At 40.8% G+C, this 13722-nt stretch overlaps 1 protein-coding gene across 1 annotated transcript; it reads left to right on the top strand.

Annotated features, from left to right (window-relative positions):
• The first annotated feature begins 717 nt into the window (after window positions 1–717).
• Window positions 718–7771, top strand: LOC131237003 (WUSCHEL-related homeobox 8). The gene is made up of 3 exons (XM_058234609.1): window positions 718–1149; window positions 5767–6297; window positions 7032–7771. Exons 1-3 carry the CDS (start codon window positions 873–875, stop codon window positions 7118–7120), a joined length of 897 nt encoding a protein of 298 aa, XP_058090592.1. The 5' UTR covers window positions 718–872; the 3' UTR covers window positions 7121–7771.
• The last annotated feature ends 5951 nt before the right edge of the window (window positions 7772–13722 follow it).

Raw genomic sequence — 13722 nt, 5'->3', positions numbered from 1 at the left:
CCATCCGATAGTCAGCGAATCAAGTAAGCTTAACATCTGGTTCATTATGCCACGTGTGCAATAGGTTCCTGCATATCATCCATCACACTCTGTCAGAGTATCGAAGTTTTTCTCTTTTGGAAATGGCGGTTTAGATCTAATCTAAACGTGCCACGTGTTCAGAATGACACCGAATCCGCTCTCCAGGACAGTATCCATACCGTCATGATGCGTCAGGACCATATACGCACGTCTCGCGCCCGCGAGAAAATCGACGGCACCCGAACCACGTGTGTAAGGTCAAATCATCAAAATTAAAAGAAGGTTTGCTCCACTACATCCTGACGTATTAAAAAGTGACACGTTAGTACTTTTGGCTTTCGAATCTTGACCGTATATCAACGATCCAAACCGTTTAAACGAGGATGGATAGAGAAAAAAGAAAAATAAATAAATAAATGATTATCTTAACAATTTGAAATTAGCATTTTTCTATGAAAATGACGGTCATAATAAACATTTGTAAAATCAATGGTTTGAATTAACGAAGCTGAGATGATTTTTGGGAATCCACCATCTAAGAGAATATGTACTATATATACGGTTTGGATTATTTAAGAGAATCCTATTTCAGTGGATAAGGTCGCGACATATCATGTTTAATATGTCGAGATGTATGGGAGCAAACTCGAGTAAAAGAAGAAGAAAGAGGAAAGGGAAGAATAAGCGCGTGTGAAGTGTGAACGGCTCTTCCACACGAGCGCATCCCTCGCACGCCTCCTTCTTTCCTTTTTTTCTGGTCGTCTTCTAATTTCTACTCCCGTCCGCTCTTCGTCTTTGAGAGCGAGAGAGAGAGAGATGAAAGAGGAGAGAAGGAAACTGCTTGGAGAGAGATGGGTGTTGTGAGAAATGCTGTCGAAGAAGGAGAAGGAGAAGGAGGTGAAAGAGGGAAGAAGATGGAGTGGGAGCAGCAGCAGCAGCAGCAGCAACAAGAACAGCAGCAAGGACAGCAGCAACAAGAACAGCAGCAGAATGGGGTAATGTACGTGAAGGTAATGACAGATGAGCAGATGGAACTTCTTCGCAGGCAAATCTCTGTCTACGCTACCATCTGCGAACAGCTTGTCGAGATGCACAAGGCTGTTACTGCCCAACAAGACTCTCTCTCAGGTCTCTCTCTCTCTCTCTCTAATCTTTGCTTTTTCACACCCTTTCTGATTGATTTTCTCGCACCCCGTTTTTCATTTTCTACTATTTCCAATCCCAGAAGTCGCAAATTGGTGTCTTTGGTTGGAAGATTTCATTTGGGTCTTGATTATTTTTCTATTCTGTGTTTTTATTTTGGATGTTTTTGGATTTTAGTACATGAATGCTGTTTTCCCCCTTTCTCATGGGGTTTCATTAGGGGTAATTGATATGGTAGAGAAGGTAGGATTGAAATACGGTAGAGGCTTTGTCCCATCCCACGCCTGGCATGCGGACGCTTCAATCAAGACCTTCAATTCAGTGGACCCTGCTGTGGATGACAGGCGATTTCAAAAACCACTGCAGTTGGATGATCCTTGCCATCTGATCAGGCCGTCAAGCCAATGGTGAATTCAGCGGAGAAAAGCGATGGATTGGGTTTTCGTATAGTGGGCCATCCATGATGGGGTCAACTGGACGAACGGTCCTGATTTGCACATCCTACAGGGGAATACAGTAGGGAGAGAGTTCTATCCTGTTTTGCTTCTTCCATTTCTACTATTCTTCCCTTCAAAGGGCTCATTGGCTTCTGGATTTGTTCTTCTTATCATTTTTATTTTTGTAGGTTCTACCAGAAGGATTTTCTTTTCTTATTTTATTTGTCCCCCATTATTTATCCCCCTTTTGATAAATAATGGCTCTATATTATAAGAAAAGGAGGAATTGGCCTCAATACGTGGCTGCTCCTTCCTTGGCCAAACAATCATCTAAGGAATTGACCTCTTTAGGGAAGTATTTAATTCGTTTGATGAAAGTTCCATGATCTCCTGCTTTTCTATTTGTTCATGTATCTTGCTTTCCTTTGGTACAATTTTTTTTTTTTTTTTGCTTGAATTGTTTATACGTTGGAAAAAGAGTGGTCGAGTTCATGCCATGTGGTTATGCTTGAATTAGGTATTGGTTGGAAAAAAAAAAAAAAAAAAACTGTGGTCAAATCCATGCTGTGTCATTATTTCATTAAATGCCAACCATTTGAATATGACGCTGGGAAAATTAGAATTTTTATTGCATGTAAGAGCTACTATAAGGTGAAATTTTCCAATATGAGATCCCTACTTTGAAGCTTTGGTTTACTCATGGCGTCAAATCTGGACTAATTGATTTCTTACTTAAAATATCTTGGACACAGTTTTCCTTTAAGCCTTCTTTTTAGAATATACTGTCGACTAGTTCAAAGCCTAGAGTATTTGATAAGAGAGGGCAGCTACTAATCTCGTGAAAGAAGAAGAATAGTTGGTGGTTATAAGAAATGGGAATTTTTTAAAGGAATGTTTCCTAATAACTTTGACATTTGACTTGCTTGTCATCAGAAGATTTTTCTAGTATTGGAAACTTCATACAAGCTCTTGAACAAATCACTTTATTTACAGGGGGGAGGGGGGGTTGCATACGGGGTACATTGGTGGTCAACATGAAGACCCAATTGCGAAAGGGCATGGTATTTTTTTTGGGATGTGTAATGAAATTTACTGAGAAAAGAGGAAGAAAAACAACATAGAAGGGAAGGACAACATCACAACCAAACAGCCCAAAAACACACAAAAAGTAAGAAAGCATTCATTAACAGCACAGCTGAAAAACACACCCCAAAACCAACTAAAAATAAACAGGCACACTACACAACTTAGCGCAAATCGACAATCCATCTCATGACAATCACTCATTGCTTTGCTAGAGATTCTGCCTCCTCATTTACTTCTCTAGGGATTAGGGATGCTTCGGTGGGTTTGGTCGGGTGGAGGGTCAAGCGGAGCCCAACTTGACCCAACCCAACCCAAATTCCAATCCGAGGTGCCCGACCTGACCCAACCAACCCAATCTGGCTTGACCTGACCAAGTTGACCTTACCCAACTGACCCAATTTCATGTGATTATTCCCAACCTGAAGTCAAATCGGGTTGGCGTTTTTCAACCCAACTCAAGGACCTTAACAATCTGAACCGAACTTGGGTTTTGAGTTGACTGAAGCCCAAGTCGCAGCCCTACTAGGCATGGCTCTGAAAGATATTGCTTTCTCCAATTAAATATCACAGGCCTCTTCAATCATATCTGCAAAACCATGCATTGGACATGGTTTTATCTTGGAGACTTCTCCCTCCTGAAATGAGATTTGCCATGCGTTGAATGTCTGGACATGCTATTATTCTGTATCATGTTGTCTATGGAGAATATTTAACTTCTCAGGCAAGAATGAACTACTTAAAAAGATGTGAAATGCTATGCTGGTTTGTGCAAGGAGAGAAAATTATCTCTAAGAAAAAAAAGGAGAGATAGAAAAGGCGATTTTCAGCAGATGTGCTGATGTCCTTGTGGGGCCACTGTGAACTTGCCATAGCCCCAAAAGCAATATGGTCTGCACATCAGGTGGATGACATGTGCGTTGGATATACTGTTTTCCATCGTTTCTAATCATTCATCTTTCTCATACATGTGTGGCCCAACCGATGAGGAGAACATGCCTTAATTTTCAGCCAGCATATTCACAGTGACCCCCACTTTATGAGTGGCCTAGGTCTTTTGAACATGTGCTGCGAATCGCCTCTACAATCTCTCCTCGTGTGAATCGCCCTAGTGCTTGGTCCAAAAAGATTAAGATTTTTGGCCACATATTTGGCAAGATTCACGTACAATTTTTTGGATGGGAATCTCAAATTTGTGCCTGTTTGTTTTGCACAAATTCACAGAAAGAACAATTGGATAGTTCCAGTTTAATCTTGGCAGTTTCTTATGCTCGAGTAATTCTCAGAAAGAAGCTTTTTACACTAGAGTGTTTTCTATTAGGACTAAACCTTTCCCTTCACGTTTTCTGATTTGTGCAATTATAGCCTCTGTTGATATCACTGGTGTATAATAATTTCAACATAGTCCCAAATTACTCATTTACTTGAAATATTTTGTAATATTTTATAGATTCAGAGAAAATTGCCACCTTTTTCTTTTACAAGAAAAATCATCTAGAATCATGCCTACCATATTTCCACCTCCAGTAATCATCCTTGTCTAGATTTGGAGGGCATGCTGTATCAATGTGATGTGAAGGGAGGCTGAGTTGGGGTAAACACTCCCAAGCATTCAGATCTCTATATAAAATTCCATCCCATGAGAAATGCCTGCAAGAATTACACAACAAGGTTTTGATGATGTCACAAGAGACAACCAGTTGATGACATCATTGAAACCCTATCATGTAGCGATCGCCCAGTTTGATGAGGTGCAAATGCACAACAGCCTTCCCCTTTGGTTGATTGCGAATTATTGCTGCATGTTCTTCCTTATCTATTTCCTGGACACATTGAAGAGTTAGGATTTTTCCCATCTGGGATGGTTTTGTACAAGGGCCAATCATAGTAGGTTCAATCATATCCATCGTCTGCCCACTTGTACATACTGAACACCTGAGTGAACTACAGAATCTCTTTAGTATATCCTTCAGAATTTTATTTTATTTTTAAACTCATGTTGGTTTCAAGGTACAACATTATTAATGCACTGGTCCAAAACTAAAGAATTTTAAGAATCAAAGCATCACTATTTTCATTTCTGAAAGTATAGAGGAGTGGCATGTTTTCAATGACTTGCTTTGCAACTGTCTGCTTTCTTAAATGGTGGTGTGATGGTGTCTGATTCACCATACATGCAGCCGACGTGTATCGGGAAATTATGACCTTCATTGTGGATGCTGCATAACCGAAGGATCAGACCGATTGGGCGATCTTAACCATCTGGTTTTGGCTGTTAACTTTGGACCAGTGACCATTTTCTTTTTAACCATAAGCCATACATTTGATGACCCCCAACTAGGTGATTAGGATCGTCCAATCAGTGTTTTTTGGGATATGCTCCATCCGGAAAGGGGTCCATGATCTGTGACATTCTGAAATCTAGATTGTTGTACACAGTACACATGCCACATGTGGGGTGAACAGGTTACCATTATCTGAGAAATTGTGGTTAATATAGCATGAAATGGGCTAGACTCTGATAGTTCACAACCATTTTTAAAACGACGGTGACTCATCGATCTTGCACATGGCATAGTTATAGTGTTGTATGGCAATCCAGACCAACCAAATCCCTGAACCAATTATTGATGCAGCAATAGCCAAAATCACACTGAGCAGATGAAAGTAACCAGCTGACTTTGCCAGTTAAATTTGGGTCACTCAGCACTATTATATTTTTAACAATCCATTTGATATCTGCCAATTGGATGGTTAGAATTATTTCATCAGTGTGATTTTTTAGCTATACGCCATCCACAATGTGCCCCAGAATTTGGATGATCTGGATAGTCCATGCCACGTGTGCCACATGTAAGATGGATGACTCACAGTCATTATGAAAATGGTGCAAACTACTGCAGGAGTCTTGTCCAGAATAAAAAATGGGTTGCATGTACAGGCATCAAGTTCGATTCCATATTTTCATTTGATGATTTGAATGAATTCCACATTGATTGTTGTAGAGTTTCCCACTTGACTTCTGCTGTTGTGATATCAGCGGGATTTCTTGGGCTAACCAGTTATCTTCTTGCTTCTTCAGGAATGAGACTGGGAAATATATACTGTGATCCATTGATGACATCTGGCGGCCACAAGATTACTGCAAGACAGCGGTGGACCCCAACTCCCGTGCAGCTCCAAATTCTCGAGAGTATCTTTGAGCAAGGCAATGGGACTCCCAGCAAGCAGAGAATAAAAGAGATAACTTCTGAACTTTCCCAACATGGCCAGATTTCCGAAACGAATGTTTATAACTGGTTCCAGAACAGACGGGCTCGTTCAAAAAGAAAGCAACTGCAACCGTTACCGAATAGTGCAGAATCTGAAGTGGAGACAGAAACCGACTCCCCAAAGGAAAAGAAAGCCAAGGCTGAGAACATTCTCTCCCTTGAAAAATCAGCTCCGAGGGCGGATGACCTGTGCTTTCAGGGTTCTGAAATAGGTTCTGAGGTGCATTCCTTAGATCCACAACCCAGTAAAGCACAGGGTGCCTTTCCTTTGAATGACAGTTCAAAGTCTTCTGGCAGTTTAGGCCGCGTATCTTTCTATGAGAATGTACTATCGAATCCAAGTATGCACGTATTGTGTTCTTATTGGTGATTTCTTGTCGTGCTTGTAACTATCCATCTCATGGTTTTAAGACTTGGATGAGTCTGATGTCATTTGTCCGGGTTGACTTGGACTTGGTAGGACCCAATTTGGTTCAATTCTGATGTCATTCGTCTGGGTCGACTTGGACTAGGTAGGACCCAATTCGGTTCAATACCACAAGTCACCCTCAACTAGGGTGAATCGGACTGATTCTGCCCAACTTGACTCAGGACCGAACAAGTCAGTCCAAATTGCCGAGTCTTTTAGCCATGAATCATTAGTCAAGAGGAACTATAGGGCACTGAGCCTCGGCATTTGTCAATGTCCAAATTCAGTACGTGCGGGAACATGGTTCCCTGTTGATATATTGGGCTGCACTGGGATCCCCCCAAATAATATTGCAGATTGCGGGATCCTAACTGCTCAATTAGTACCTACAGATAGACATGAAAAAAATACACCCATGATCAACAGTCAAATGGGGAAAAGGCCAAGGATAAGAAGGGTTAGGATCTTCCAATTGGGACTTTTGGGGGCATCCCCAGTACACTGCAGGGCCCATCAGATCAATGGTTTGGATCACTGACCTAGGGAATTGGGAGCCTCAGCAAACGGCACCCTATAATTCCTCTTGCATATGGTACTTCCTTGTAATTCCTCTCTAGTCATTATGGTGAATGACACACAATGTTCTTATTAAGTCGATGATTGCAGGAATTGATCACCACCTGATTGGGAAGATGGAAGTCCCAGGCAACTATAGTCCTTTTCGGACTGGAGAAGGCTTTGATATGATTGGGTGATTTTCCCCAAATTGGCGTCATTTTATTACATGTGACTTCATGGTGATGAGCTGATTACATATTGATATTAACGGAGTAAAGAACATCTGAGCAGAAACATATGGGCCACATAACATAGTGCATGTTTACAATTGTATACGGAAAGTTAGATTTAGCAGGACTCTTGTGAAGAGTTTTTGAGTATTTCATGATGGTATGATCCTTCAGATCTGATCTATAGGATCCGCTTCCAATGAACTAGGATCATTGGAATTTAAGTTTACAAGTTACTTGAAAATAGACAGTCTCTATTCTGCCGGGACGAGCTAGTTCACGAGCGGTTATGATTGAGCGGTTTTTCTTTGTTTGGCTGGTGTAAATGAGTAGGTATCCAAGTGTTTTGGACCTTGGGTTTTGTGGTTGATTTGAATTCTAATCATGTGGCGTGGAGTTTCAGGCCCCTACCGAAGTTGCAGTTTGAGATCAATACAGTTATGGTTTTCTGAAAGAATGTGACTCCTTGTGTTGCTTCTCTGTAAGTCTATGCTTCGCTCTTTTTTTTGTTGATGAATCCTAAATCTTGGATATTTGTTTTCAGTGTATTTCTATGTTTCTCAATATTGAGTGTGTTATTTTTCAAGGAGCAAAAGAAAGAAAAAAGGAAAACAACGACCCGAATGAGTTATGTTACTGGTAACATGCATGATCATGAGTTCAATCTGCATGGATGTGTTGAATCATGTAACTGTTTTCCCTCGAGCTAACTGAACATGAGATCACTCCTGCATCAGCCACTTGTGGTTTATATTACTGTTGAACTTGCAGTGTTTTGATATTTTTCTTGAGGTATTGCTTGGCCCAAAAGTTTCTAGTTTCTACCATTCGATTGGGTTTTTGGTTTGTACATGCGCGGCCCATGGTTCAATGATCCGAATTGTTGATATTTTTGGGTCCACCATGGGTGGCTCATGTGCAAAAATGCCACAGATTGAAAGATTCTAGTCAGGGACATTTATTATATTTCTTTCTCAACCTTCTATTTACTGAATACAGATTGAAGCATAGGATTCATTCTTGTGTGTTGTTTTTGGTGCATGGCCCATTCATGGTGGGTCTTATTATATTGACAATCTGAACAATGGGCCCCACATGTACAACCTGAAACAATGCAGTGGAGAGACCTCTGGCCTGAGCATTCAGTAATAATACTTCTCTTTCTTCTTCTTCTTCTTCTTCTTTTTTCGTGTCTCCTATGTTGCTTTATTACTTATGGAAGAGTCAGTACTGCAAACCAAACCCTCCATGAGCACATCTTGAGAGCGTTTCATTGGTGGATACTTTAGGGTGTGTTTGGTTGCACCAAATATCATGTAAATTTGCACCAAAATAGACTGATTAATCATGACATTTCATGATATTTGGTGCAACCAAACAAGCCCTTATAGCTCTTTATTGTGCAGAACAATGCAACACCAGTGATGCATAATACATGTGGAAGTGGGATGGATTTGTGGCTGAAGCACTTCAATCCCCTTTTGCTGGTGGCTTACTGGAGTATGCATGCGTGCATGCATGTGCCTGTATATAAGGTTTGAAAAGACATCTTAATGCATGTTATAACTGGACTAGTGCTCCTTTTTCTTCTTCTTCTTTTCCTACCATTTTCATCATTTCCATTTTGAATGGTATATACCATAAGTCCATGATGAACTGTGATGATGGTCGGCAGTTGTTTGGTCAGATCACTGGTTTTCTGCCTGTTAGTAAAAATATTACATTCCAAGACCTAGTATGAAATTTTCTTAGCTTATCCTGGTTCATATTCCTTAGGTTTCACTATGGATTGCAAGTGGGCCAAATATACCATGAATATGTGATGAAAGCCATCCAATTATGCCATACAAAAATGGAGGGTAAGAGTTAAAAATGTTATCACCATCCATTTATGGGACCTTAATGTTGTTTCGACATTGGGCTGATTTTACTGTCATCTTCAATCCATAGTGAATCCTTCCTATCCAATGGTCCCACCATGATTGAAGGTGGGCCACTTGGATTCCTCTAGAGGAATTACACTCTGGTGAGGTAGGAAAAATTCAGAGCAGATCATGACTCTTTACATTCTATTTTTCAAATTTGTATTGAAGGTGTAGAGATTCTCATGTATTCTTATATGTTAGCTTGGTCATCTCAAACATTTTCTTTGGATAGTATGTAATGCAATTTGAAGAGGTGAATTGTGGCACTCTGGCACATTTGTGCAAGATCCAAGCCATGTATTAGGTGGGGCTCTATGTGAATGAATGAACATGGATGGTTGCAAAAGCTGGGAGTCATCAACTTATCAGATGAGGAACATGTTGGTATTTCTTTCAAACCTTCCATTTTCTTCATATGAGTGTGTGGATGATCTGATGAGCAGATTAGCCTGATTTATGTTGTTTGTCTTCTGCACCATCTATAATTTATTGGCTGAGATCTTGCACGGTTGCAGTATATTTTGAACTGATCCCCTACAAGCCACAACGTGTGGTACGTTGCGTAGGAAATCAGTACCATGAGAATGGTAGGACCCACCATGAAGATCACCTGGCACAAAAATCACGTCTGTCCAGTAATCAGGCTGGCCACGCCTTTGAGATCAGCGGACAACGGATGGTCTGAGAGCGGTGGCCTACCTAACAAATGGGTCAGCCTGATTTTCGAAGAGGGTGATGTAGATGGTGGGGCCTACCTTTTTCATGGCACGGATGTCGTGTACAATGATACAACAAAGCTGTTGTGCCGTTGGCTGTATGTGATTCCGCGAGAGTTTGGGAAGTGGGTTTAGCTTTTCAGTTTTGTACAGGTGGGGCCCAATGGTTAACGTGGATGGTACGCGTGTGAGGCGGCCTTGCTGTGAGTGTGCCCTTATTAATGATGAAGCTGGCCCACACTCATTAGGTGGGCAACACGTACCACTGCAAGCTTTCCTTTTAGTATTTTGGTCACTGGGCTATTCAAGTGCTGTCCCACTAATTGAAAGTTTTTTTATGAATAAGCCTCACCTACGATGATGGACCATCAAGACCAACAGAGAATCTGTTTGGGCCCTCTCTTTCCACTTTTTTTTTTTGTTTGTTTTTTTTTTTTGTTTTTTTTCATGTCTTGGTGTAACTTAGCAATGGAGAACCGGACTATCTCAACCGTTAATAACAAACCTTTTCTCGCTGAACTTGTTCCCCTTCATTTGTAGGCCACTGAATAAAGGTATGGGATGGTCTAAAGACCATTGGTTCTACTAAATGAGCGGTTCGGATTGCCATGAGGAAATGACCTGAAGGCAGGGTGAGGCATTAGATCTTATGGTTAAAAAGACTCGGCGACTAGACCCAGCTCAATAAACAGTTGTTTTCTCTTCCTTTCAGTGGGTCCCATGGCTAGGTAATCCGGACCATTGATTGGATCGGTTGATGGAGAATGTCCCCAGTCTCCCAGATTGGAAGATTCAGTGGACCAACATATTGAACTCTTCTTAGTTGGATATGGACGGTTGCTGTATCTCCTCGTAACCATCTATCTACAGGCCCGACGCCTAGGGGTGGCAATGGGCCCATCATAGCAGGCGGAAGCCTATGAGAGAAAAATTGGTTGGGTCTATGCCTGATCTGGTCTGGCTGGAAAATTGATCAGGTCCATATTTCACACACGAATGTTCCTAATCCATCTAGATTTTTTATCATCAGAACGTTATATATATATATATATATATATATATATATATATATATATATATATATATATATATATATATATATGGGAAAAGGTACTATGCGCTCCACCTCACGAGTCCGTCCCATGAGGTCGAGCTGTGTGGGCCCCACCGTGATGCGTTTCGAACATCTACCCCATCAGTCAGATGCACCATTCCATCGTGGGCCTAGGTCTCAAAAATCAAGTCAATCCGTGACTTGTGTGGGCCACACCACATACAGAAGTGGGGAGGGGCCGTGCACCATTAAAACATTCATAATCATTTTTTGGGCCCACTGAGATGTGGTTTGCAAATCCAGCCCATCCATTATGTGTGTCCCACTTAGATGAGGGTTCAGACCAAGTTTCAGCAGCATTCAAAACTCAGGTGGGCCCCACCAAGTGCTTTTATATGTTTTAACGGTGTCTTCACATGATTTTAGATGGTATGGCCCACCTGAGTTTCGTATACGGCTGATTTTTGGGATATCCCATAATTTAGAGGGGACCCATCAAATGCACGGCCCACACCGCTCAACCTCATGGGACGGCCTGGTGAGGTCGAGCGCATTGTACCTTTTCCCATATATATATATATATATATATATATATATATATATATAGTCATTTTATTGTTTTGCACAAGGAACTAATGTTTCAAAAATCAAATGGGTCACATGAGAGTAAAAAGTGGAGATTTAGTGACTACTATGAAATATTTATATCTTTCATACAAAAAGTTTTGTATCGGTTTGTGTTTAGTTTTTTACAAGTGCAAGAGAATTTCCCGCGAAAGCTCGCATGAAAATCATGCGAAAGCCTTTCTGTGTGGGGCTTACTATGATGTTTGTAATAAATCTAACTCGTCCATCCGTATTTCAAAATTATTTTAGGATATGCGACCAAGAATAAGGAGATTCAAACAAGTAAATCGGCCACATGAGAGAAAACCGTGGGAATTTAGTGACCACAGTTGAAATTTAAGGTGTTGAGCTCATAATTGAAGCACATACATAGATCAGTTGGATCATACCCTTTATAGGCCTCGTATTGATGTTTATTTGTCATCCAATATGTTCATGAGATCATACAGACATGGATGAAGGTAAAATACAAATATAAGCTTGATCCAAAACTTCTGTGGGTCATAAGAACTTTTCAATTTCAACTGTTTCCAGTGGTGTAGTCAGAACATTTAATATGCCTGATTTTTCGTGCCAATCCTTAAAATTATTGGGTATAATGAAAGGACAGAGAGGATAAAATACATAAATCATTGTGAACCACACAGAGTCTACTCAGTACGCTAAGCGCGTAGGAGTCTGGATCCTCAGTAGATCTTACATTTTTCCATACTGAGTAGACCACAACACTTTCACCTACCGGTCCTGATTCTTCAGGGCTGTTACTGCGCTTCTGTAAAGGCTGACGAGTCCACCATGACATTATCCAGGATAATTGATGGTTGTAATCGTAGGCTGAGCCCAGGCCCATTTGTATTTAGGTCCGGGCTCAATCGCAAATTTAAGGTCTGATCATTAAATGGACCTCACAGACGGCACGTTGGGAAGAATATGTCACACGTGTAATCTATCGAAGCTGCTCACCAGCTGACTCCTGCATCAGTATATGATCTGATGAAGGAAGCTGTTGCATGCGTACAAAATAAATGGATGGATAAGAGAAACAGAACAACTATCTAATATAAAAGTGGCCCATCTCATGATCTTGTATAATTGATCTTTGAGAAAAGGCAACTATGGAGCGGGATCATATATAAAAGTGGCCCATCTCATGATCTTATGTAATTAACCCATCTCACAAACTGCTTATATATGTTTTAGGCGGGTCTTCACATAATTTTAGATGGCATGGCCCACCTGAATTTCATATAAGGCTGATTTTTGGGATATCCCATAAACTAAAGGGGACCATTTTAGACCTTTTTTGGACTAACCATAACGGATTTTTCTTTCAATCTTTTCACATCAAATACACCAAAAGCCTATTTTTAAAATCATAGTAAAACCATGTGATTCCATTTCACATGGATTCCAATTTCCACTCATTCAAAGTCACAGTACTCTCTCTCTCTCTCTCTCTCTCTCTCTCTCTCTCTCTCTCTCTCTCTCTATATATATATATATATATATGGTACAATGAGGTCAAGCTTTGTGGCCAAATGTGATGTGTGTCAAGCAAGCTTTTAATATTATGGATATCTGACTTCAGGATAATGAGGTTGATACAAATAATCATGCCATTACACATTCAATCCCGCAGTCCTTGCCGGGAATATTGTGGAGGCTTCTATCCAGGGTTTCAGAGAATTTCAGGATTTCAGTGCATTTGGAGCATCATAGAAATAAGATAGTTTCTCCGTCTTTTCAGTTTCTCCTAAACTTGTGTGTGCCATTTGGATTCTTTTGAAGCATTCTCAAACTAATCTTTCTTTCAAAATGTAGGGAAAGCAACATAAAGCCATTTATTTCCTGCCCATATCCAATAATCTAGAGGGGACCTGCCAAATACACAGTATAGATGTCCGACATAGATCATGGTGGGGCTCCCGTGGGGTCGACCTCATAGCACCATTCGTGGGGCGCAATTTTGGATCCCACTGATAATTTTGTAGGAATGAGCTTATGAGTAGTATATATGGCATATGATCTTCACCCTGGTCGCAGGGAGATTCTATTCGTAGGCACTTTCGTACCCACTTTTTCCTATCATGTGGCCCACTTGAGGTTTGGTTTGCATCAATGACATTATCCACAAATGAGGCAGATCAAAAGCCCTAGTGGACCCCACCACATAAAAAGTGGGGAGAGTGATGCCCACGATTAAAAACTTCTAAAGGCCACAAAAGTTTTCGATCAAGCTGATATTAG

The sequence above is a fragment of the Magnolia sinica genome, chromosome 2 (genome assembly GCF_029962835.1).
Source record: "Magnolia sinica isolate HGM2019 chromosome 2, MsV1, whole genome shotgun sequence".
NCBI classification, from domain to species: Eukaryota; Viridiplantae; Streptophyta; class Magnoliopsida; order Magnoliales; family Magnoliaceae; genus Magnolia; species Magnolia sinica.
The sequence above is the reverse complement of the archived record's forward strand: the minus strand, read 5'-3'. Positions and strand labels throughout refer to the sequence as shown.

Coding starts and splice junctions, on each gene's coding strand:
- LOC131237003 (XM_058234609.1), top strand. CDS start 873: ATGGGTGTTGTGAGAAATGCTGTCGAAGAAGGAGAAGGAGAAGGAGGT. Junction 1,150..5,766: donor CCAACAAGACTCTCTCTCAG/GTCTCTCTCTCT, acceptor TTGCTTCTTCAG/GAATGAGACTGGGAAATATA. Junction 6,298..7,031: donor GAATGTACTATCGAATCCAA/GTATGCACGTAT, acceptor CGATGATTGCAG/GAATTGATCACCACCTGATT.